Raw genomic sequence first — 23,951 nt, 5'->3', positions numbered from 1 at the left:
GCATGGAACAGACTGATGAATCTCAGAGGGAATTGGGTGGGGAGAGAAGAGATTAACCAGAGAACTTATATACATACAGGCATAGCCCATGGAAACAGACAATAGTGAGTTAAAGGTCTAGAGTGGGGTGGTGAAAAAATGGGGGACATCTGTAATACTGTCAATAATAAAAACAACAAACAAAAAAACAAGATACCATTTTCTACCCAGTATTAGCAAAAGAAGTCTGACAATACTCAGTGTTGATAAGAATATCAAGCAATGGAAACTCTTAGGCACACTGGTGAGAATTTATAGTGAATTGGTTCAAACACCATGGGAAAATAATTGGTTTGCTATGATATATTATTTTCGAATGTTCACATATTCTACAACCTAGCAATTTCATTTTTAGGTATAGGTCCTAGAAAAATACTGTTGTATGTGCACCCAAAGCCGTATATAAGAGCATTCATTGCAAATGCTGCTGAAATGGTAAAAAATAAATAAATAAATAGAAACTAATTGACTATAGACAGTAATTAAATGTGTTGTGATATGTTCACACAAATATTATACATCTATAAAAGTAAATGAATGTGTATGAATTATAATGTAATAGCATACCAAGTTGCAAAGAATTATATATTATAAAACAAATTTTGTAAAGCTTAAAAAACCTAAGTAATAAATTCTTAGAAACACATTTAGATATTTTTAGGAACACAATATGGTAAGACATATGGATTAATTATAATATTGAATGAAAATAGCAAGTTGCAAAAACGAGTATGACACCATTTTTATAAAGTCTTAAGATAAGAAAGACTGTGTATTATTTAGAGATACATAGAGATATATGTGGTTTTACAGGTAAAATTACATATAAAAGCCAATAGCAAAGTGACATGGTAAACACAAAATTCAAGATGAAATATCCCTGGCAGAAAATAGGGAGCTAGGATGGAAGAGGTTTACACAGGAAGCTTCAACAGAATGGGTTGTTTGATGATTCTCTGTGTAAAATGTTCATCTTATCACATTTTTACTCACAAGTATATTGCATGTATTCTTTTGTAGTATTAAATATTACATCAAAAATTTTATCAAACTACCCAAAATTAGTTTTGCTTAGATGGCTGTTCTTCAGCACCTCCTTCCTTGAATGTTTTTTCTGTACCACTGACCTTGAATGAGGGTCACAGGCCTGGAAGAAGAAGAAAGGGTGCTGTGAGATGATATATATACAAGTGCTGTCTGAGCTTAGCTCAGAACTGATCTTCCTAGACTGGATGTCGAAAAATTATTATAAAATGACAGAGCCAATTCTCTATTACTCTGTTGGGTCATATTTCAATTTGGCGGCTCATTTTTCAGACTAAGACCTATCTTTACAATACCCTGCGCAAGAGAGGATGTGGATGCATATTAGCATGACCAGTGGACACAGACACTGGGGCGATGGGGACACAGACACTGTCGGGAGGGGGTGGTGATCAGGGAAAAAAGAAGACATGTAAGACTTCAAACAATAAAAGAGAGAGAGAGAGAGAGAGAGAGAGAGAGAGAGAAGGAAGGAAGGACATGGGCTTTAAGTAGTTCTTGGATATCAAGTACCTTCTTTCCCCATCCCCCTAAAGTTGAAAGTCACATTTGCATATTTTAAAGGAAGGGTGAGAAAAGTTCCTTCATTTAAATTACACTTTTTATTTTCAATACATAGTTTAAACACAATAAAGGTTTGTTACCAAATATGTTGGAGGAGTGTGGAGTGACAGTTGTTAATCCATTTGCGTGAAGTCATTTTATTTCAGATTGGTTTCTTAGATTCAGAGCAAGTGAGGCAAAAATCTAACTACACCACTCCAGTTTCTATCCCAGTACCTCTCATCTCAGAACCATTCCATCTTCTAGGTTTCCTTCAAGCAGGATATCTTTCTGATCTCATCCCTTCCTACCTACTCCCATCACTTCTGATTCCCAAACTCTAGTCCTTCCCTACCACCTACCTTTTTGCTACTGTCAGGGCTGTGAGAAGTTTGGGGGACTGAAGTGGGTAGAAGGCACCAGGGGACCAGGGAGGAATAGGGACTGGGCTGGGGAAGGAGTTTAATCCGACATAATACATCGAATAGGAAGGAACAGGAATCGGAACCACATTGCAGGTTGTGAAGTAGATACTAAGGCCTATGTATTGAGTTTGCACAGCTCTAAGCCAAACCCTCAGCCTGCCATTTTTTAGTTGGGTGACTATTGACAAATTGCTAAAGTCGGAGCCTCCGCTTTTTTATCTGTAAAAATGGTTAATAACACCTACATCCTAGTGTGGTTGCAAGGATTCAATTATGTTTATAAATTGCAAATACTCAGTATACAATCAGACATGGTGCTTTATTCGTATTGGGTGAACATGTTGAAATTATAGAGGTTCTTTCTAGACTTGCTGATAGAGATGTAGATTTGACTCATTATAGGTTGACCTACTTGCTCATCCTTGAATGCAGATTTCTTGACATTCCTTTTCACTGTTGAATCTATTTCCTGAGCCATTACAGCCACTGAACCAAAAGCGGGCACAAGAGTTGACCTGTTGGTCATAATACCATCGAACCACATATTCAACACAGTTTCCAGGCTTTAGGTCTTCTAAACACCTAGGGTCTAGGTTGATAAAAGGACAATGTGTTATTATAGGCTTTTCTTTCACTGAAAAGATTTAAAAAAAAAAGCTTCATAAACTTAATTCTCCATGCACACTAACACACCAACTCAGAAAATATTGTTCTAAGATAAAGAAGGGTTCCCTGATACCCAAAACATTTCCTCCATCACCCAAAACTATTCCTCCACCACCCAAAACTCCACCATTAGATATTCATTCATTTGAAAATATACATTTTTTAATCTGCATGAAACCTCATTAAAAATTCATATTTTCCTGAAAGCACAACATTCTTGTGAGGATTAGTTGACAGGAGAAAAATAGGACTTCCTAATTTACTTTGGAATTGATTTAAAGTCAAATTAATATTTGGAATGAAGATGATTTTGGTTTTCTATACTCATTCCCTTCCAGTTTGTTCATAGAAAATACCACTGCAATCTTGTGTCACTGTGCTACAAAAAAAAAAAAGAAGAAAAAAAAAAGATTCCTTTAAGTTACAAAAAAAAAGTAAAACAAAAGGCTCTCTTTATGCCACAATTTTCTTTTATAAAGAGAAGCACTTACAGTATAATAAAAACATGACCTTTTATGTCAGTTTATAAATAAATTTCAGAAACATGTCCACTGTCAAAAAGCAAAGCTACAACCATAAATTCTTTGTTAAATCCCTTTTTATGTCATGGTACGCCGCCTTAGTGCCATGATTCATATTTCCTAACCAAAGAAGTGATTCCAAGGCTAAAAAGACCAAAGAAATATTTGCTGTCTGTCTTCTGTGTTCTGTGAAATGGTTTATATGTCATAAGCTTCATTTATCAATATCAAAGCCAGCTCTCTCCCCATCTCCCATAATCATTTCCCTAGAGCAGTGGTTCTCAACCTTTCCAATGCCACAACCCTTTAATACAGTCCCTCATGTTGTGGTGACCCCCAACCATAAAATTATTTTCGTTGCTACTTCATAACTGTAATTTTGCTACTGTTAATGAATCGTAATGTAAATATCTGTGTTTTCCGATGGTCTTAGGCGACCCTGCTAGAGGTTCTCAACTTGTGCGACCCACAAGTTGAGAACCGCTGCTGTAGAGCCTAAGACCATCGGAAAACACAGTTATTACATTACGATTCATTAACAGTAGCAAAATTACAGTTATGAAGTAGCAACGAAAATAATTTTATGGTTGGGGGTCACCACAACATGAGGAACTGTATTAAAGGGTTGTGGCATTAGAAAGGTTGAGAACCAAAGCCCTAGAATTGGAGTATGTCTCAAGTCATTTACTTTCTAAAACAAAATGAACGCTCTGAACCAATTGGAATGGAACAGTGGATTTTTACCACTTTTGCTCTTCAAAACAATAAATAATATTGTGTAACTTCTTTTCAAGGCAATCTTTGCTTCTTTTAAGCAAGGATATTGTCTCTCTGACATGTTCTTCACAAACTGTGTATCTAATGATTAATTTCTATAGATATTAATTCCGTAAAAAATATGTTGATGAATCTAGATTCTAGCTTTTTTTCTTTCTTCTACAATCTAAGGTTCAAAACTCAAATGTCTATATGTGTGAAGGTGATGTGTAAGATAATAGGGAGTGGTAGGGATTGTGGCAAACACAAGAGTACAACCCTCTGTAAAAGTATTCCAATTAAAAATAACAGCTCTGTTGTTGCTCAATGGTTAGAGCATTGGCCCATACACCAAAGGATTGCATGCAGGTTTGATTCCTGGTCAAGGACACATACCTGGGTTGCAGGTTCAATCCCCAGCCCCAATCAGAGTGTATGCAGGAGGCAACCAAGCCATGTGTTTCTCACACTGATGTTTCTTTCTCTCTTTCTCCCCACTGCTTCCTCCCTCCCTTCCACTCTCTAAAAATCAATGGAAAAAATATTCTTGGGTGAGCATTAACAAAAACAAAATAAAATAATAAGAAATAATAATAACAAACACTAAAGAGCTTTAAATTTTTTTGACAAATTTGTTCTACAGTCAGCCAGTTTTCTAATTCTATCCTATCTAATAAAAGAGTAATATGCAAATTGACCATCACTCCAACACACAAGATGGCTGCCCCCATGTGGTCAATGATGGCTGCCCCCATGTGGACACAAGATGGCCACCACAAGATGGCCAGCAGGGGAGGGCACTTGGGAGGGACCATGTCTGCAAGGAAGGGCAGTTGTGGGTGATCAGGCCAGCAGGGGAGGGCAGTTGGAAGGGACCAGGCCTGCAAGGGAGGGCAGTTGGGAGTGATCAAGCCTGCAGGGGAGGGCAGTTAGGGGTGACCAGGCCAGTAGAGGAGGGAAGTTGGGGGCAACCAGGCCTGCAAGGTAGGGCAGTTGGGGAGGACTCAGTCCTACAGGGGAGAGCAGTTGGGGGGAACCAGGCCTGCAGGGGAGGGCAGTTAATCCTTTGCACACGCTTGCTTTTTTCTCGATTCCTTTATTCTACTTGGGATTTAATTTTTTAAATACCCCAGATTTTACAAAGCGCGGCAGTAGAATAAAAAACTGGAGTTTCTTTTCATACAAACTTATTTATTTAATGTAAGAAAAGCCCAAATAAAGGAGGGGGGATGGAGGGAGGGAAGGGATGAGCTACCGATGCTAACCGTGTCGAGTCACACTCGACATCCGAGTGCAAAAGGTTAAGGGTGACCAGGTCTGCAGGGGAGGGCAGTTAGGGGCAAACAGGCTGGCAGGGGAGCAGTTAGGCATCAATCAGGTTGGCAGGGGAATGGTTAGGGGGTTATCAGGCTTGCAGGCAGAAGCAGTTAGGGGCAATCAGGAAGGCAGGCAGGCGAGTGGTTGGGAGCCAGCAGTCCTGGATTGTGAGAGGGATGTCCAACTGCTCGTTTAGGCCCAATCCCGGTAGGATCGGGCCTAAACGGGCAGTTAGACATCCCTCGAGGGGTCCCAGATTGGAGAGGGTGCAGACTGGGCTGAGGGACACCCCCCCCCCGCATGCACGAATTTCATGCACCAGGCCTCTAGTATATAATAAAATGAAATTATCTTCTGTTCCCCCTGTTTATAATCAAAATACATTCTCTCTAAATGAGATTTTAGAGACCATCTTCTCTGTGCTTTCTTCACATTGTAGATGCAGCAGCTGATTGGCAGGTATCTCTTACCTTTGTGCACCAGCTTTCCCCACTGTAAATTCAAATTGGGGCTTGGAGTTCTAGTTTCCAGACCCACGGTCCCATCCTCAAAGGGGCTGCGCAATGGCACCTGGATGGTGGCAGCTTCAGATGAAGGTGTGGTGGCCAGACTGTCAGCCCAGGTAGGCGCTGGAGGCTCATTCTCTTTGTCCTGGGCTCCAGGGATACTGACCTACACAAGAAGTTCACATTTTTGTTTCCAGTGACATCAAGTCAAAAAAGTGAGTTTGCTTTTGGGAATATTTAAGGAAAAGTTCAGCATTCTGCTTCTCCCCAACTCTTCAATATTAATTCTTTCAATGAAGCCCCGGATATGAGCCCCTCTTCTATGTCATGCATCCCTGAATACTTACATTATGGATTTTTCCTACCACTTTGTGTTGGTGTATATACACACACACACACACACACACACACACACACACACACAATGGGGGAAACACTAATCAGTTCTGTTATTGGTGTATACATATATTTACAATGATTTAAGTACAACAAGGTAAATCAAAGCAGATACTTCCATTGGGATTGATCTAGTCATCGGCACTATGAAATAGGCACTCAAGTCAAACACAGTAGTGGATTTTCACTAGCCCCAAACTTTTGTACTTTTGGTACAAATGGAGGTAAAACTGGTTCACTAGGTATTCCTAGTGAAGGAATGGAGGTAAAACTGGTTCACTAGGTTTCTTTCAGATTTATCTTGTGTGTACATATGACAATTTGAATGAGAACTTTTGTTATAATCATAGAGCTAGAGAATTTTAAGGTTAGAGCAACATTTTCTCAGTACTACATTGTCTAGAGGGGAATCTAAAGCTCCAAATGAGTAAGGAACTGCCCCCAAATTATTGGTAAGCTAGTGGCAAAATCTGAGACATACCTGTTTCAGGAAAGAAATACTGTTGGGTTTTTGTTTGTTTGCACATATTTCATTTTAAGCGCACACATACACACACACACACACACACAAGGAAAAAAAGAGAAAGTTGCCTGAGGAGCAGTTTATCAAACAAAATGTCACTGGACATAAGGCTACACTTCAGATACACTACCTGTCAGGCGAGAATATTCCTTTGAAGAAGTGCATGGGGTAGCATGGTTTTCTTAAAGGAATGAACTCAGCCTTTAAATCATTACCGTAGTCAAGCCTTATGGCCCCCTAAGTTATTCTTTGCCCCTTACACTTTTAGGAGTGTGTGTTTTCTTTCTCAATCACATCACCGTTTGGGACTTATGACCACCAGAACATCACATCTCAGGTTCTTAGAACCAGTGAAATTAATTTATTTTTCATAAATGAGGATAATTAGATTTTTTGGCTCTGTGAAATTCAGATTATTTCAACAAAAACATACTTGTCATGGTTTGCCATTTTATCATTTTCTTCCTTATTATAAAAGCAAACATGTTCGTGGAAGGGATTTTAGAAAATCTGAACAAACAACAAGAAGGAAAGAGAAATCACAGGTGAGTGATTCCGCCTCCCAGAAATAATCATTGTTGATATGCAAGGTGTATTTTTCCCCAGTCTTTTTCCTATGTGCATATATATATATATATATATATATATATATATATATATATATGTTAAACAAAACTATACTATGTGTTTGGTTTCCTATGTGTTTTTTAAATTTTTAATATATCCTGGTTCCATATGTTTTACTACGACAATATACCATTTTAAATACAAAATATATGTAATTATAAACATTTAATTTGTTCTTTTTATATTAGAAAGCACATGGCTGATCGCTGGTTTAAGAACACTCATATTTGAGCTTCTGAGACAAAGTCCTCTTCAAAAAAGTTTTACCAACTTGCCCTCTCACTGCTGAGTGTCTTTTCTTGAGCTATCACCATTTATTAGATATTATGGTTGAAAAAAAGAGATAATTACCGATTTATAGGTAAATTGTTCAGCTGATACATAGCACTGCCACAATCTGTGTCCTCCACACTTTGATATTTTTATAAGCTTGTCTTCCACTACTCCAAGCACATCTTGCTGTGACCTTTCTTTTCATCCCTTCCTCTTCTTCATTCTGCATCAGGATCAAAGTGAACCCTCCCACCATGGACCCCACCTGCAGAACCTGTCCCAATAACCCAGTCCGTACTAACGGTCCTCTTCCAGATGGTGCACAGTACCTTCTAGTGTTCCATACTTGGCCCTGATCATATGGACGTTAACCTTTAATCCTATGCTGTCGCATCATTTCCTGTTTCACATGTGTAAATATCACTTTCCTGCTAAGAGAAATTAAACCATGCGATGTTTATCTTTTCTTTTTCCTACCTTCCTTTTCTTCTTTTATTTTTTTTAAAAGTTTTCATAGCATAGGTGAGCACATAGTGGCTGCTGGATAAATTCAGAATGGGAGAGGGGGAGGGAAAGAAAAGGGGGGATGGGCACTTTGGATTAATTAATTCTTCTAGGCTTTAATATCATCATTTGAAAATCAGAAAAGCTTAGACCCTAACATAACTTCCAGTTCTAAAAGTGGAATTTAAACAGCCCCAAACTTTACTGTTAAAACACACACCAAATTCGTGGTAGTGGTTCCCCTGGAGAGGGGAGGAGGAGAAAGAGACTTTTAAAACAAGCAAGGACTTTAACTTTATTTGCAGCAAGAATGAGTGATTAATTGGAAACAATGGTTACATATTGGTGGTGGGAACTCAGATGTTTGTTATATGTGTTCTCTGTTCTTTTTAAAAACCTTAAACCTAAAAAACAAAAGCCTGCCTACCAGCTCCACACATTTCTACTCCCACCACACTGGCTTGCCTGGAGGAGACAAATGGTGTCAGCACAGTAAGAAGACACAGAGGAGGAGCGTAGGGGCGCGTGAAGGGCCAACACCTGGAGTCCAGGGCTGCTCCATGCAGCTGCACAAGCAGATGTGTTATGGTCAGTCCCTTTCGGTGTTAGGGCAGATCTTTAAGGGGAGGAAAACAGATTTGGAGCAGCATCCCAGGAACATGAATATATGCCCTAAAGCAGGATTACTAACAATTCCAAAAGGCCATCTGGTCTCTAATTTCCAAACATTTCTCTCATAATTCATTACACAGAATTTTGCATTTATCACAGATAAGCTCTTCGACTCTGAGCTCATGTCTTCTCTGGATGAATGCAAATGATCATCTGCCTTAGCCCATGTGTTCAGGCCTAGTTTTCCCAGCAGTGCGGGTCCACGTGGGGCTGTGGGGATTCTGTCTGCGCTTGCCAGCTGCTCAGCTGCCAGTGCCTTCAAGGTGCCTGGCCTCTCCAACTTCTGACCTTGATTGACTCTTCCCAGGTGATAACTTTTTTTTTTTTTTTTGCCACGACTCTCAGCTCTCAAGTAGTACTTAAATCAAATGCTTTTTATTTGTGGAGGACTGCATGCATATAAGCCTAACCAATGGACACAGACAACAGGAGGGTGAGGGCATGAGTGGGGGGAACAGGGGGGCGGTAATGGGGGAATAAGGACACATATGTAACACCTTAATAAAGAAATTAAAAAAACATATATATATATATATATATATATATATATATATATATATATACACCTTTAGTTTGGGCTGCATCTCCCCCATCATCTGCAGCTTCCCTAGAGGGTAAACTGCAGGATTTCATTCTGTTTAAACCCTCACATGCATTAATATAATGCCCAGTAAATGTTTCTGGCATTGGCCAGTATATGCTTTTTACTGTTCTAATAATATAATTTTACTAAAGGAAGAATATTCTGGTAACAATCCCTTATTTTACAAATGAGGAAACAGAACCCTTAAGAAATAGTGTCAGGAGGATATCAGATTTCATTTTTAATTTGTTGGTCACTGTGAGATACACTATCAATTTTAAGTATTTAAAAAGAATACCACAACACACTAACTAGATGCAGCCCAATCTCTGAAATATTAAAATAGAAAAAATATAAATTTTTGAGCCAAGAAAATAAGTATTTAGCTTCAGCATTGAGAATACCACATTTCCTGATTTTCAGGTGTGGGATATTTCTCCTAGGTCAGTTTATAATATTTTTTTTCTCTCCTCCATGGGATAGGAGCATCTTATATTCTAAGGGTAATAAGTCTATTATTAGCAATATAGGATGCTTACACAACTTCATGTAGTAATGCTAAAAATTAGTCATTAAGCAGGATTTTATCCAAAAGAATTGAAGTTTTTTTCACCACCACGAGTGTTAATTGAATTTTATAAAAATCCTATATAATAAAGAGGTAATATGCAAATTGACCATCACTCCAACATACAAGATGGCCACCACAAGATGGCCAGCAGGGGAGGGCAGTTGGGAGCGACCAGGCCTTCAAGGGAGGGCAGTTGTGGGCGATCAGGCCTACAGGAGAGGGAAGTTAGGGGTGACCAGGCCGGCAGGGGAGGACAATTGTGGGGGACCCAGGCCTGCAGGGGAGGGCAGTTGGGAGGGACAAGGCCTGTAGGGGAGGGCAGTTGGGGGGGACCAGGCCTGTAGGGGAGGGCAGTTGGGAGGAACAAGGCCTGCAGGGGAGGGCAGTTGGGGGGGACCAGGCCAGCAGGGGAGGGCAGTTAGGGTGACCAGGCCAGCAGGGGAGGGCAGTTGGGAGCAACCAGGCCTGCAGGGGAGGACAGTTAGGGGTGACCAGGCTGGCAGGGGAGGGCAGTTAGGGACGATCAGGCTGGCAGGGGAGCAATTAGGCATTGATCAGGCTGGCAGGGGAGTGGTTAGGGGGTGATCAGGCTGGCAGGCAGAAGCAGTTAGGGGCAATCCGGCAAGCAGGCAGGCAAGTGGTTGGGAGCCAGCAGTCCTGGATTATGAGAGGGATGTCCGACTGCCCATTTAGGCCCGATCCTAAATGGGCAGTCGGACATCCCTCTAGGAGTCCCAGATTGGAGAGGGTGAAGGCTGGGCTGATGGACACACACACACACACACACACACCGTGCACGAATTTCGTGCACCGGGCCTCTAGTAAATTATAATATATCTGTATATATGCCTAGTCAAGGTCATATATAAATAAATAAGAAGTCTAATTTCAGGAAATCAATTTTTCTGTCAATTGAGACAGAAAACTCCAGTCCCAAGTTTGGAAAGTTTGAAAAGTCTATGTCTTTTGAATAGGCTACTTCATCTAGTAGTGAGTATAATATGATTGAGCAACCTACAACATTAGGAGAAAAATATAGATGTACTGAACTATTATATTATTTTTCCTAATCTACTGTTAAAATGTATGGCATGTTATTAGAGATCTTAAAGAAAATTCAGCACAAACGGAATTATATAGAAGGAAAATAATTCAATGATTTTATTTTTATAAGACTAAAAAATAAATAAAATTATACTGTCAACAAGTAATGGATAAACTGAAGGAGATATAGAAAAGCAAGATGGGATCTGTGTTTTGAGGCCATATTATTAATAGAGACAAGAAGTGGTGAGACATTTTTCTTGTCAGGTGCCTGCCTGGTTGGTGGGACCGTAGACCTGGGAAGGAAATGTGAAGGAGCAGCACGGCGAACATGGTCCATGTTGAATGCCAGGGGGACTAACGTGTGCAGAGACTATCATAAATGTCGCTCTGGGGCCCAGGAGAAGGGTCTGGGTTGGGGAGGCAGATTTGAGAGTTGTTAGTTTGGAACTGAGAAAGAGAATGTGGAACAAGAAGAGAGGTAGGCTAAGGATAGACCTCAGAAGAATTGAGTGTTAAGTATTTAAGAGGTAAAGAATCAGAGAAACCCCAAAAGCAATTAAGAGAGAATGCTCAGAAAGGTGAGAGGAGAACGAGGAAAGAGAGAACCCTCAAAATCAAAGAAATGAGTGGCATGGTGTTATATGTGAAAGAGGAAAGAAGTTAGAAGATGGCAATAGGATTTGACAATTAGGAGATTGGTGGTGGCTTTACAGCAGAGTTTCAGTGCCATATCGGAGGAAGTAGCATTGGCCAGTATATGCTTTTTACTGTTCTAGTAATACTAGAGGACCAATGCATGAAGATTCGTGCAAGAATGGGCCTTCCTTCCCCTGGCTGCTGGCACCGCTTTTGCTCTGGCCTGGAGCTGCCTTTCTGACTTTCCACGCTGCCCAGAGGCCCAGAGCAGCTGGGGCGGTGTGGAATGCCTGCGTTGTCACCATGGTGATGATGCAAGTGTCCCGCCCGCCCCGCCCCTGGCTGCTCGGCGCCTATGTATGCAAATTAACTGGCCATCTTTGTTGGGTTAATTTGCATACTCACTCCTGATGGGCTGGTGGGCGTCGCGAAGGTACAGTAATTTGCATCTTTCTCTTTTATTAGTGTAGATACTTTTACAGAAGAAGTTGAAAGTGAGAGCTAGAGTGAGAGGGAAGGAGAATGAGTGTGTGTGTGTGTGTGTGAGAGAGAGAGAGAGAAGAGAGAGAGAGAGAGAGAGAGAGAGAGAGAGAGAAGAGACAGGCCTATAGAATAATTTTATTATAAAAAGAGATAGGATAGTAGAAAGAGGGACATGTGAACTATGAGAGGGTTAGGGAATTTACTTTAGGGCAGAAGTGAGAAATATTGGCATGAATGAGCACCACAGTGAAGCAAGGCCCTGTCTTGGAAGAGAAGGGAATGGGCCTCAGAGCGCAGGTATGGACTAAAAGCTGTGCCATCAGAGTTGACGACAGAGCCTGGGGTCAGGTTTTAGGATGAAAGACCACATCTAATTCCAATATCAAGTCAGAACCTGCCCAGAGCTCCAGCTCTTTTTTTTAAATTGATGTCAGAGAGGAAGGGAGAGAGGTAGAAATATCAATGATGAGAGACTCATGGATGGCTGCTTCCTGCATGTCCCCTCACCAGGAATCAAGCCCGCAACCCGGGCATGTGCCCTTGACTGGAATGAACCCAGGACCCTTCAGTCCACAGGCTGACACACTATCCACTGAGCCAAACCGGCTAGGGCTCCAGCTCTTGAAAAACTGCCAGTGGAGCCTAACTATCAGAGTGACCTTTAGACAGATCTCAAAGTGGGGTATGGATGAGGGAGAGTTGTCGGGAAAGGCGAGTACGAGATGGGAGAAACAGCAGGAGTGAAAACTGCGATGGAGATCTCTGAGCAGCTTGTGTGATCATGACAGGAGGGGAGGAAAAGGGGTGGGGACCAGGGATAGGGTCTCACTAAAAGCAAGGAAGGACAAAGAGAGGGTGGGACAGCCAGCAAAGTCAGCCTGCTGTGTTAGTTTTCTATATTTACCGTATTTTCTGGCATATAAGACGATTGGGCGTATAGAAGATTTTCCTGGGTTAAAAAGTCATCTTATATGCCAGAAAATATGGTACATTGATGCAGAATATACATTACCTCCATGAAGATGCAGAGCCTGCACCCTAGACTTAAGGCTAGCATTGAACTATATATCTCAGGACAATATCAGAGGGAAGCGCAGAATCACAGCTCCCCCACTCCACATGGTGCAGGATCTCCCAGAGGGTCTCTTCCTATACTAGCTGGTCATTTCATCACTGGTTTGCTGTGGAATCACTCTGCATAGGAATCCCACAGTCTTGCCTTGGTTTTTCTGCAAAGAGCCTGGGTGAAAGTGGGCTATCTAAGAAACCCATGTTCATTGTGAGTTCCCATTATCTCAGTCACAGGCACCCGAGAGTGACCTAGATGATGCTGAGTTTTCTTCTGTGCAGCTCTAGGTGTTATAAATCCAAACTATTTTGGATGTACTCTTCGTATGCCATTCCCTTCCCAGCTACTAGAATGATTCTACTGTCACAATCCATTAACATCACTTGTCTCTCGGGCCATCAGACTTCATGAGTCATGATGTGAGGCATAGGGTCTTGCTGTGCTTCATTCTGTGTTATACCTGCCTTGGATTTCCCTCAGGCACCTCTACTTTACCTGGTGCAAACTAAGCTCATTATTTTCCTTGGAAAAACCCCATCCTATCTCCTGTATTCTCCATCTCAGGGGATGGTGTTTCATTTCACCCCATCTCCGAGCTAGAAATCCAACTGTCATCCCCAAATCACTCTCTCTGCCTAACCTCCAATCCACACAATCACTGAGTCCTGTTCATTCTACCCCAGAAACGGCTTTTCAATCCATGCCTCCTTTCATTCCCACTGCTCTCATTCTCTCTCACCTGGACTCATATCTCAGTCTCCGTCTCTCCTGCCTCTTCCTATTTATCTTTCACACTGCAATCAGGGTTATTCCTCCTATGAACCAAATATGATTTTATGACTCTTGCTTTAAAAACTTCTCTGCTTTCTCCTGGCTGCCTGGCCTATGGCTTCAGTTTAAACTCCTTAGCTTAACAGATAAAGCCATTTATAATTGGTCCTCTGTTTATCCAGATTTAACTCTCACCCTTCTGCCACACACACTTTAGGCTCCAGTTAGACTTAACTTGTACTAATTTATTGAAGTAACCTGCCCTTTGGTATCCCCCTTTGCCTACATGTTCCTTCTGCTGGAGGTAGCCTTCTACTTTGAAAAACTCCTGTGTGTTCTTAAAATTCAGATCAATGCCACCTCCTCTATAAAGCCCTCCATTACTCTGCCCTGAAATTAATTGTTCCATCTCTTGCGGTTCATCCACAGCTCTGCTAAAGTTCTTAATACCTTCTATACATAATTCATTCACTGATAGACCCTGGACTTATCTTAGGCAAGAACTGTGTCTTCCTTCCTTCCTTCCTTCCTTCCTTCCTTCCTTCCTTCCTTCCTTCCTTCCTTCTTTTTTTCATTTGAGAGAGAGAGAGACATTGATCATTTGCCTCTCGCATGTGCTCTGACCAGGAATCAAACCTGCCACCTTTTGGTATATAGGACGAGCTCCAACCAACTGAGTCACACCTGCCAGCTAAGAACTGTGTCTTAAGAATCATCACCAGCTACAGCAGTAGGTGATCAATACATGCTACTGGAATTCATTAATCACAAGGCGAGCTCAGTTTAAACACCACTTGCTGGATGAAACCTGAGCAGGCTCTTTTTAGGAAGGTTTTAGAAAGGCACATGGATTGACTAGGGGAGGGACAAAGTCATAGACTGTGTACATTAATGTCTGGAATTTACTTTATAATGTTCAGTAAAGACCAGGATCAGCAACCCCTGGGGCCAAATCGGAGTCTTCATCTGTTTTGGAAATAAGCTTTTTCCAAACACAGCCATATTTATTCATTAAGTACTAGCTATGATGCTTTTGCACTTCAAAGACAGAGTTGAGTAATTGCAACAGAGATCAAATGGCCTGCAAAACCAAAAAGACTTACTATATTGCCTTTTACAGAAAGAGTTTGCTGACCCCTGATATAAACCAGGTGGTAAGAATGTATGTGTTCATTTCAGTCAACAATCCAGGGGCAGTCTGTTGCCCTAACTGCACATTACCCATCTCAGAGATGTTTAGTATTTAATCAAATAGAAATATGCTAGAGCCTTCCCACCCCTTTTTTGAACAGAGTATAAAAATCTAGTGAGTCCTAGACTCTGTCCCCATAGGAATGGCTTCCTAAGCTTGATTCCTGAATGGTCCTGGGTCCACCTATTGATCTGGAGGTTTTCTCAAGGCCTTAGTCCAACTAGACAGCTGAATCCTGATGCTAGAATATTGTTGCACTTGCTCGTAATGAACCTCCCATGTCCACGAAACCTTCATAAAAGGGCAGGATAGGGACTTCATCAAGCTTACAGAACAGGGTCATGGCAGCCATGTGCCTGCTTGCTAGAGGATGTCCACTTGTGCAGTAAAAATGAGTCAGGGTCTGCTCTGTTGTGACTTGGTGGGGAAGAGACTACAACATCCACTGGCCAGTAACTATGGGAGGCTCTCCAGTTTTGGCCTAAAAGAACCTAATAATTGCTCATAACCTGATCGGCTGAGGTTAGTGCCCAGAAGCTAGCCATGACAGTCACATTTGTCTCAATACATCCCGGAGGTAGTTCTTTCTGTTGCTATGAAACAGAGCATCCACCTTTCACCAGATGCCTGCATAGCCTCCATCCCAGTCCCTCCACTGACCACAAGAAGTGGAAGCCAAGTGAGCTAAGAACGTGGCCTGGATTAGGGCATAGTGGCAGGTTGAATATTGTACACTTTGAAGAAACCTGAGAGGATGCAAAATGGGCAGTGGATACACAGACAAGAAAGAGTTGTGACCTGGTATGAAAGGATCTGCAAAGCATGGCAAGTGGGTGATTCAAATTGTATGGTATTCATCTGTTCTAGTGCCTGTTCTGGCTTTGGTGGTAGCAGGGGTCTAATATACAAATATTATTTGCAACATTTAATAAATAATTACTTACAAAATATAGAGATATTCAGAAATCTCATATTCATGCTCACAAGCCCCAGAGCTATTTCAGAACTAGAAATCTGGAGACAAAGAGCTAATATTTAGGGCCAAGAACTGGAAAATACGTACACCTCAGCTGATTCTTGGCAGTGCAAAGCAAGATGTTCTTTGATGTCAAACAGACAGAAAACACAATGTGAAGCTCGCAAATGAAGCAGGACAGTTACTTACTGACTCAGACATTTCTTTCTGGGGCTCTGGAGTGGAAACGCTGAGTTCTTCCCCTAACATCCCAAACCCAGGTTGAAGTGGCGATGAACCCAAAACTTGAATGAGGTAGGAATCAAAACCCTCACAATGTTTTTTGAACAGTCTTTGCTTCAGGGTTTCTTTTAAAAGAGAAGTAGAAAAGAGACATCTTAGGAGCAATGGAACATTACTCAAACTCTGTTTAAAGAGACCTGCATTCTCCTTAAAATAAACAGACTTTCCCATCACGTGAAGTCAACTGCTAGGTGAACTAAGTTTTAAAACATTTTTACATCATCTATGAGAGGCCATCTAAAATAATTTAATTAAATGTAATAATATATTAGGGAGGGCCAAATAAGGAAAGGAATGACTTAAATGCTTGCTTATCTAAAGCATCAGTTAACTATGAACTACTTTATGGAAGGGGCAAGTCTCACCCTTCCTAAGTTTAATGGGTGGTTAAGGGTAGCAAAAGGCCAGCCAGCCAGCCCCCAAATAGATCCCTCTCTGGCTAGAACACATTACTAACCCCTTGCGTTTAGATGATAAAGCTCCTCAATTATTAAAATAGAACTTGTCTCTGAAATGTGTAATACTTCTGGTCATTCTAACATATTCACAGCCCAGTGAGATTGAATATATCAGACAAACCCATTAGTCATCCACCTGGGTGTCAAGGAATTGGGACCCCAGGTTGGAAAGTTCTGAAGAAAAGGGAAACTAGACTCTGGGGAGGTCTAAGTATGGTGTGCTGTCATTAGGGCCAGCCGTGCTGGTACCCATAGTGGGTTGGGAGCAGGGTCTATGCTAGACAAGGAGGGTCTGTGCTAGGCCATGTCAGGCCCCACTTCCAGGGTGTGCAGAAGGAAGGATGGTGCCAAACCGAAGCCTGCAAACACATTAAGCATAACATTTACTTCCTTCACAATCTTGCCAGGTGGGGGTCCTGCCAGAATGAATGATCAGTTTCCAAAGAGTTGGAACATGTTCCATTGTAAAGCAATACTGATCATCCTTCAACCATAGATTGCCTCATTGAGAGACCTCAGTTCATGTGAAAGGGTAAAGGGGCATAGGGAAACCTAGCTCATTGGCATTGATTGAATATTCAAAATGGTGCTCTGTAAGGTAGTCCTGACATCAACTTGTTTACTCATTACCCATTTTCGTAAGAGCAGAGAATAAACTAGAATAACCCCAGCTACTTGTGTCTCTCTTCTCTTTAGATTACCATAATTTTTTTTTCCATTCATCATGTACTTCTTAATTAATTTTGATTCTAAGGTCATTGTTGCCTTGCTGCTGGCTTGCTCCATCTCTTGTTCAGGTTAGGTAACTTTTTGAACATTAATCTTAGCAATACCCCCAAGTTCTATTCTTTCTTTTCATCCATGTCCTTCAACCAGAGATACCCAAGTTAACTCCAAGGCCAACTAACTCAGCACTTGTTACTAATGAATCAAGACAAGGGATTATACTCTCGAAATGGGATGGTACTAAGTGTTTTTACCTTCTGGAGTTTGTGTGTTACAATGTAATGTTTGCATGAGTCTCAATAGCCTCCCAATTTCCATGTTTGCTCAGGATAATCCAGTGACATGGTACTTGGAAGAACAGCATACGTGCCTTTCCCCTGGAGCTGAGCCTTACCTTGTAGGGTAATGAAATCATCAAACTGATAGACATGACCACTATCAGTAGCAATTAGATTCATTTCTTTGTAGAACATTGCGAAGTTGGGGTCATTTTTCTTCACCACCCCTATCACAAATATTTCCACATTGGCATCCCTGGCATTCTTCACCTCCTGTGTCAGATTCTTTTCATCTCGGGTATCTGTCTGCCCATCAGTGATGACCAAGGCCACTTTCTTTACACCTGGCCTTGCAGTTTCAAACATGTGGTTGGCTGCATGGAGAGCTGTGGCCGTATAGGTGCCTTCCCCCAGGTACTGCATGTTGTCCACAGCCAGCTTGAAGTCATCCTTGCTGGTGAACTCTGTCAAATGAGCCACTGTCTCCACCTTATGGCTGTAGTTGATGATGCCTATGTGGGCCGTGGCAGGGTCCAGAGCCACCTGGTCAGTCAGAGTCTTCACAAAATTTTTGATGATTTGGAAGTTGCCGTGCCCCACACTTTCTGAGCTGTCAATCACAAACAAGAGCTCTAGCGGAGTCTCTTTACATTTGGGCCCACAACCTAAAAGATGAATGTCGAGACAGAGACATTGTAGGAATGAAACTCTAAACATCACTGATTCATAGCAGATTGGTGGGGGTGGGGAGAAATGGGCACAGGTGAACGTGAGACCTGAATTATTACTTTCCTTTCCTGTGACTGTGGACACAGCTGACAACTGGTTTCCCATCTGTTTTCTATACCTGACTCTTTTAAAAGAATAATTTATTTAAAAAAAAAACACAAAACACTGTAGATGATAAAATAATAAGCACTATGTGCCAGTTTCTCAGATTAAAAACTAAAATGTTTTTAAGAGTCAGCATCCCCTGTGTCTGCCTTCCTGATTACATTCCCCTCTCTCTAGGAGATCACACTCTTCTAAATTTGTCATTCCATCATTTGTATTTAATCTGAATCTGAAAGCTAATATTTCAGTCTTCAACGTCATCCTTACATGAAAACAGAGATTAGCTCATTGGCATGACCAATGGGTAAAGTAATGCGATGAAAAATTTTAATCATGGGGGAAAGATTAGGGCTTTTAATTGTACACTTTGGGTGGAAAGCACACGGTGCAATATACAGATCTTATAACATAGAAGCCCACACCTAAACCTATATGTTTATGTTGACCAATGTCACCCCAATAAATTTAATAAATATCAAAAAATAAGCACATTGATGTTGTTAGTAATAATAATAAAAAGAATAGCTACTCTAGTCTATGTCCCTAGTTGCCCACAAGGTCCACTAAAGTGGCTCCCATCTTATCAACGAGGCCAGCCATCCATTCATACCATACTATGAAACCTTTTGAGGGTAATGAGAATGCTGGTCAATAAACAACTTCTATTTAGGGTTTATCATTCAAAGAGTTGCTGGAGTCCCCAGGAATTAAGAATTATCAGGGATCCTTTGTTTTATTCATCCTCCTGTTGCCCAACAATCCTACCACAAAAATCATGAGGAAAGTTGCTATTTTTATGGAGCTTCTAGAACTCAGAAATCATGTCTAAATTGGCCTGTCACCACAACATGTAGAGTCCCAGGTTGGTTCTTAAAGTCCAGAAGATTTTGGGGTGACAAGCCAGTTCTAGGGTCTCTGTATGGAAGAACCACGATATTCCTGCACCTGTCCTGTTAAACACAGAAGGTTCACTTGCCTTTATTATTCCGTTAATTTCTTGCCTTTGGGCTTCTTTACTTCCTCTCTCTGGTAACTCTATTTTAAGTCTAATGTATTTGACCAAATACATATGTAGCGGTATTTAGAAATAGTTGTGAAGCAAGAACCCCCTGACTGTCTTCGTATAATGCACTCTCAAGTCAGAAAGACTTACTTCAGGAAAAAACACAGACGTGATCACCAGCCAGGCTGGACTCAAATATGAGTTAGGCCCCCATGGTCATATTTCCTTTGTTGCTTTCTTCTTCCCAAGCTCAGGTAAATGTCCCTGAATATAAATGACACTGGACTTACAGAATGCCTGGCTGCCCACTGACTCTAGGCAGGTCTCACACTTCTTAATCACCAGGAAGATGACTTTCTTTTCTTAAATTAGGATTCCCACTGCCCATCTCACTGCTTCCTTTCAGTTTCCTACTGACTTTTCAAATGAGCTTCAAACTTTCTCATGAGCTACACAATATACATCTTCTGGGTGAACACATTATCTAGACCAGTGATGGGCAACCTTTTGAGCTTGGTGTGTCAAACTTCGCCAAAAAACTGAGCATAACTCAGGTAGTGTGTCACTTTGAGGAAAAGACATTATTTCGCAAAATGTTTCATCCTCAGGAGCAGCAAATGTTTCATCCTCGGCATGCGGCCGCCTCAGCGGTCGCGTGTCATCAGAAATGGCTACGCGTGTCAGTGCTGACACGCGTGTCATAGGTTCGCCATCACTGATCTAGACCAACACAGAACATACTGGGTTGGTACTTTAAAGGTGTGTTGTTGTTTTTTCGTAGTCAAATCTTACCACATATTTCAAAAATAAGTTTGATAATTTCTTCTTTCTGGAGGGAAAAAAAGAATATGTATTAATAGTATGACCATAATATTTTTTCTATAGTCATAAAAGATAAGTCTTATTACAATCAGCATTGGGTCATTTGATTTAATGTTTCCAGTCCAGAAAATAAGTAGCAGAGAGGTTAAAATGTGGCTGTAATGTATCATAACTAAATGTGTTTGAGTTGTGTAATGTAATACCTCAGACTTTTGGAATTCAAATCGTGGCTCCAGCATTTATTAGCTGTGTGACCTTGGGCATTAGGTGATTTAACAGTGTCTGTGTCTTAGGGCTGTGGACAGATTTAACAGGATAACACACACAGAGCTCTTCCCACAACGTCTGGCCCTGCAAAGGACTCCCCCCCGGCCCCACCCACCCTTGGTTTTGCCTTCCATGATTTCAGTTACCTGCAGTCAACTGCAGTTTGAAAATATTAAATAGAAAATTCCAGAAATAAACAAGTCATAAGTTTTAAATTGTGCACTGTTCTGAGTAGCAAGATGAAATCTCGTGCTGTCCCACTCCATCCCGCCCGAGGTGTGATTCATCCCTGTTCCCTGAGTATCCACGTTGTATGGTTCCCCCATATCCCTCCTCCCTGCCCCCAACCCCAAACATTAGTCACTCAGTAGCCATCTTGGTTGTCAAATTGATTGTCAAGGTATTGCTTGTGTTCAAGTGACCCTTATTTTACTTACTAATGGCCCCAAAGCACAAGAGTAGTGATACTACTCTTTATGCCAAAAAGAAGCCAGAAACTGCTTCCTAAGTGAAAAAGGTAAAAATTCTCCACTTAATCAGGGGAAAAAAGTCCTATGTTGAGGTTGCTAAGACCTATGATAAGAGTGAATCTTCTATATGTAAAATAAGATATTTTGATAGAGACCACATTCACATAACTTTTACTACAGTATATTGTTATAATTGTTGTATTTTATTATTAGTTTTATTGTTAATCTCTTGCTATGTCTAATTTATAAATTAAACTATATCATAGGTATGTATAGGAAAAAACATAGTGTATATAGGGTGCTAGCTGTAGTTTCAGGCATCCACTGGGGGGGGGGCGGTTGGAACATATTCCCTGTGGATAAGGGGGACCACTGGTACTACCTACAGTGGTGTGAGCCATGCATGCAAACAGTTACATGATTTAACCCACAAGTTAAACACAGGCCCAAAAACAGTATGTTCCATGCTGTATCCCCTCCTCTTTCTGCACCACTCCCCATTTTTGCAAGTCCCCACTCCTGTTTCCTACTACTCTCTTTGGCTCTTTCACGAAATGTCCTAGTGTTCTGAATGCTGCTTCCGGTCCTCCTGCCCATCAGCTCCCTCAGAAGGGCCCAGCGGGAGCTGGGTACCAGAAGTAAATCAGCTGAGGCCCCGCCCTGAGTAGCATGCTTTCAGATAACTGGGATGAGACTAGAGAAGGCAGGATTGTACATTTGCCAAACACAGGAGCTGACAGTGATGATTAACTCATAGATGAAAGAAACAGGAGCCCAGAAAATCTCAGCAGGAAGGAGCGATGGACCTAATCTAAGAATATAAAATTTAACAGTTGCAAAAGTAAAGTTTTAAAGAAAAAAATCTATAATGACAGAATTGGGGTGAAAGTGACATTGCTGGTGACATGACTTAACAGAAACATGTATGGGGAATATTCAGGGCATTTAAATTTAATATTTTTACACTATAATTTAAGTAGAAGCCAATGATTCCAAGTGGCTATTTAAAAAGAACTCCCAATACAATATTAATAAAAAATGAGAAAGTCAAGTTATTTTTTTTTCAGGCCTTGTCTTGCTTTTTTACATTTACTGAGGCATTTAAGAAATCTGAAGTTAGAATGGGTCTAGAAAGGGGACATGTATATATTTATATATTTATGTTTAATTTTTTATAAATGAATACTATATACCAAGTTTTATAATTATAGTTTTTCATTTAATGTGATATCATAGTTAATTTCCCATATTACTTGATTACTGACGTCAAATGCATGGCCATTTTAAAGCTCTTGATGCATTCTGCCAAATTGCCCTGCAGAAAAGTTGTAGTGATGACAACTCTAACAGAGTATAGAAGAAAACCTGTTTATTTTAGACACACAATACTGGTTATTATTATTGCACAATCTTTGGCATTTGATAGAGCAAACTACCTCATTGTTTTACTTATTTTAAAATATATTTTTATTGTTAGTATTACAGATATCTCCCATTTTCCCGCTTTTATCCTCCTCCAATCCCCCTCCTCCCAGCCCCTACATACCCTCCACCCCGTAGGTCTTCACTACCCTATTGCACTTGTCTATGGGCTATGCATATAAGTATATATGTTCTTTGGTTTATCTCTCCTTCATTGTTTTAAATTATACTTATTCAATTATTAGTGAGGCTAAATTTTATTTATACACATGTTTCCAAGTTGTGTTCTCTTGTGCACAGTCTTTATATATTCTTTGTCCATTTTTTGTTAGAATATTTTTCTTTTATTTACTTGTAAGAATAATTTATATATCAAAATTGCATTTTAATTATTTTCAGTGGGCTTTTATTGGATAACCAGGTCTGAAATGCTTTAAGTAATCATATGTATATATCAATTTTTTTCTCATTTCTTTGCTTTTACATGACTGGAATAGTTTCATCCCTTCCACTAAAATTGCTAATAACTACTTTGATTATTTGTTGCCAATGATGAAGGCATCAAATTTATACCCCTCAAAAGATTCACAGTCAAGTAAGAAGCAGACAAACAAATACTTTAGTAAGTACTATGCTGTTAGATTGAAACCTAGGAACCATGTTGCTCTGCAGGAAATTCCAGGGGTGGGAGAGTGGGGGTGGAGCTGTGGTCCAGGGAGGAAGACTCTGACCAGATTAGAATGGGATGGGAGATGGGGGAAGAGGAGTGTTCCAGGCAGGGGACAAAGCACACAAAGCACAGTGCATTACAGTCCTTGAGTAAACATATGACCCAGGGCATGAGGCAGAAAGAATAATAGGAGATATGGAAGACAGATGAATTCTAAAAGGTCTTTGTGTCATGTTGCAGAGTGAACTATATCCTGGCCAAGAGAAGATATATGGCCTTATGCAGAGAAGAGATCTGATGACACTTTTATTTTAAAAGGAGATCATTTTTAAAATATATATTCTTATTGATTTCAGAGAGGAAGGGAGAGGGAGAGATAGAAACATTAATGATGAGAGAGAATCATTGATTGTCTGCCTCCTGCACATCCCCCACTGGAGATTGAGCCCACAACCTGGGCATGTGCCCTTGACCGGAATCAAACCTGGACCCTTCAGTCTGCAAGCCAATGCTCTATCCACTGAGCCAAACCAGCTCAGGCAAGGAACAAGTGGAGAAACAGTCTTTTTAAAGCAATTT

At 40.8% G+C, this 23,951-nt stretch overlaps 1 protein-coding gene across 1 annotated transcript in view; it reads right to left on the bottom strand.

The window, feature by feature from the left end:
* Positions 1-783: 783 nt before the first annotated feature.
* Positions 784-23,951, bottom strand: part of COL28A1 (collagen type XXVIII alpha 1 chain) — a 144,916-nt gene continuing 121,748 nt past the window's right edge. The window contains exons 30-35 of the mRNA XM_054726173.1: positions 20,514-20,550; positions 18,001-18,549; positions 16,330-16,487; positions 5,845-5,983; positions 2,464-2,640; positions 784-1,186 (exon numbers count right to left, since the gene is read on the bottom strand). Of these exons, the coding sequence (XP_054582148.1) occupies positions 2,468-2,640; positions 5,845-5,983; positions 16,330-16,487; positions 18,001-18,549; positions 20,514-20,550 (1,056 nt within the window). The 3' untranslated portion in view covers positions 784-1,186; positions 2,464-2,467. The remainder of the gene's footprint in view (positions 1,187-2,463; positions 2,641-5,844; positions 5,984-16,329; positions 16,488-18,000; positions 18,550-20,513; positions 20,551-23,951) is intronic.

The sequence above is a fragment of the Eptesicus fuscus genome, chromosome 14, assembly GCF_027574615.1.
Source record: "Eptesicus fuscus isolate TK198812 chromosome 14, DD_ASM_mEF_20220401, whole genome shotgun sequence".
Classification (NCBI taxonomy): Eukaryota; Metazoa; Chordata; class Mammalia; order Chiroptera; family Vespertilionidae; genus Eptesicus; species Eptesicus fuscus.
Note: the sequence above shows the minus strand (reverse complement) of the source record. Positions and strands in the feature narration are given on the sequence as shown.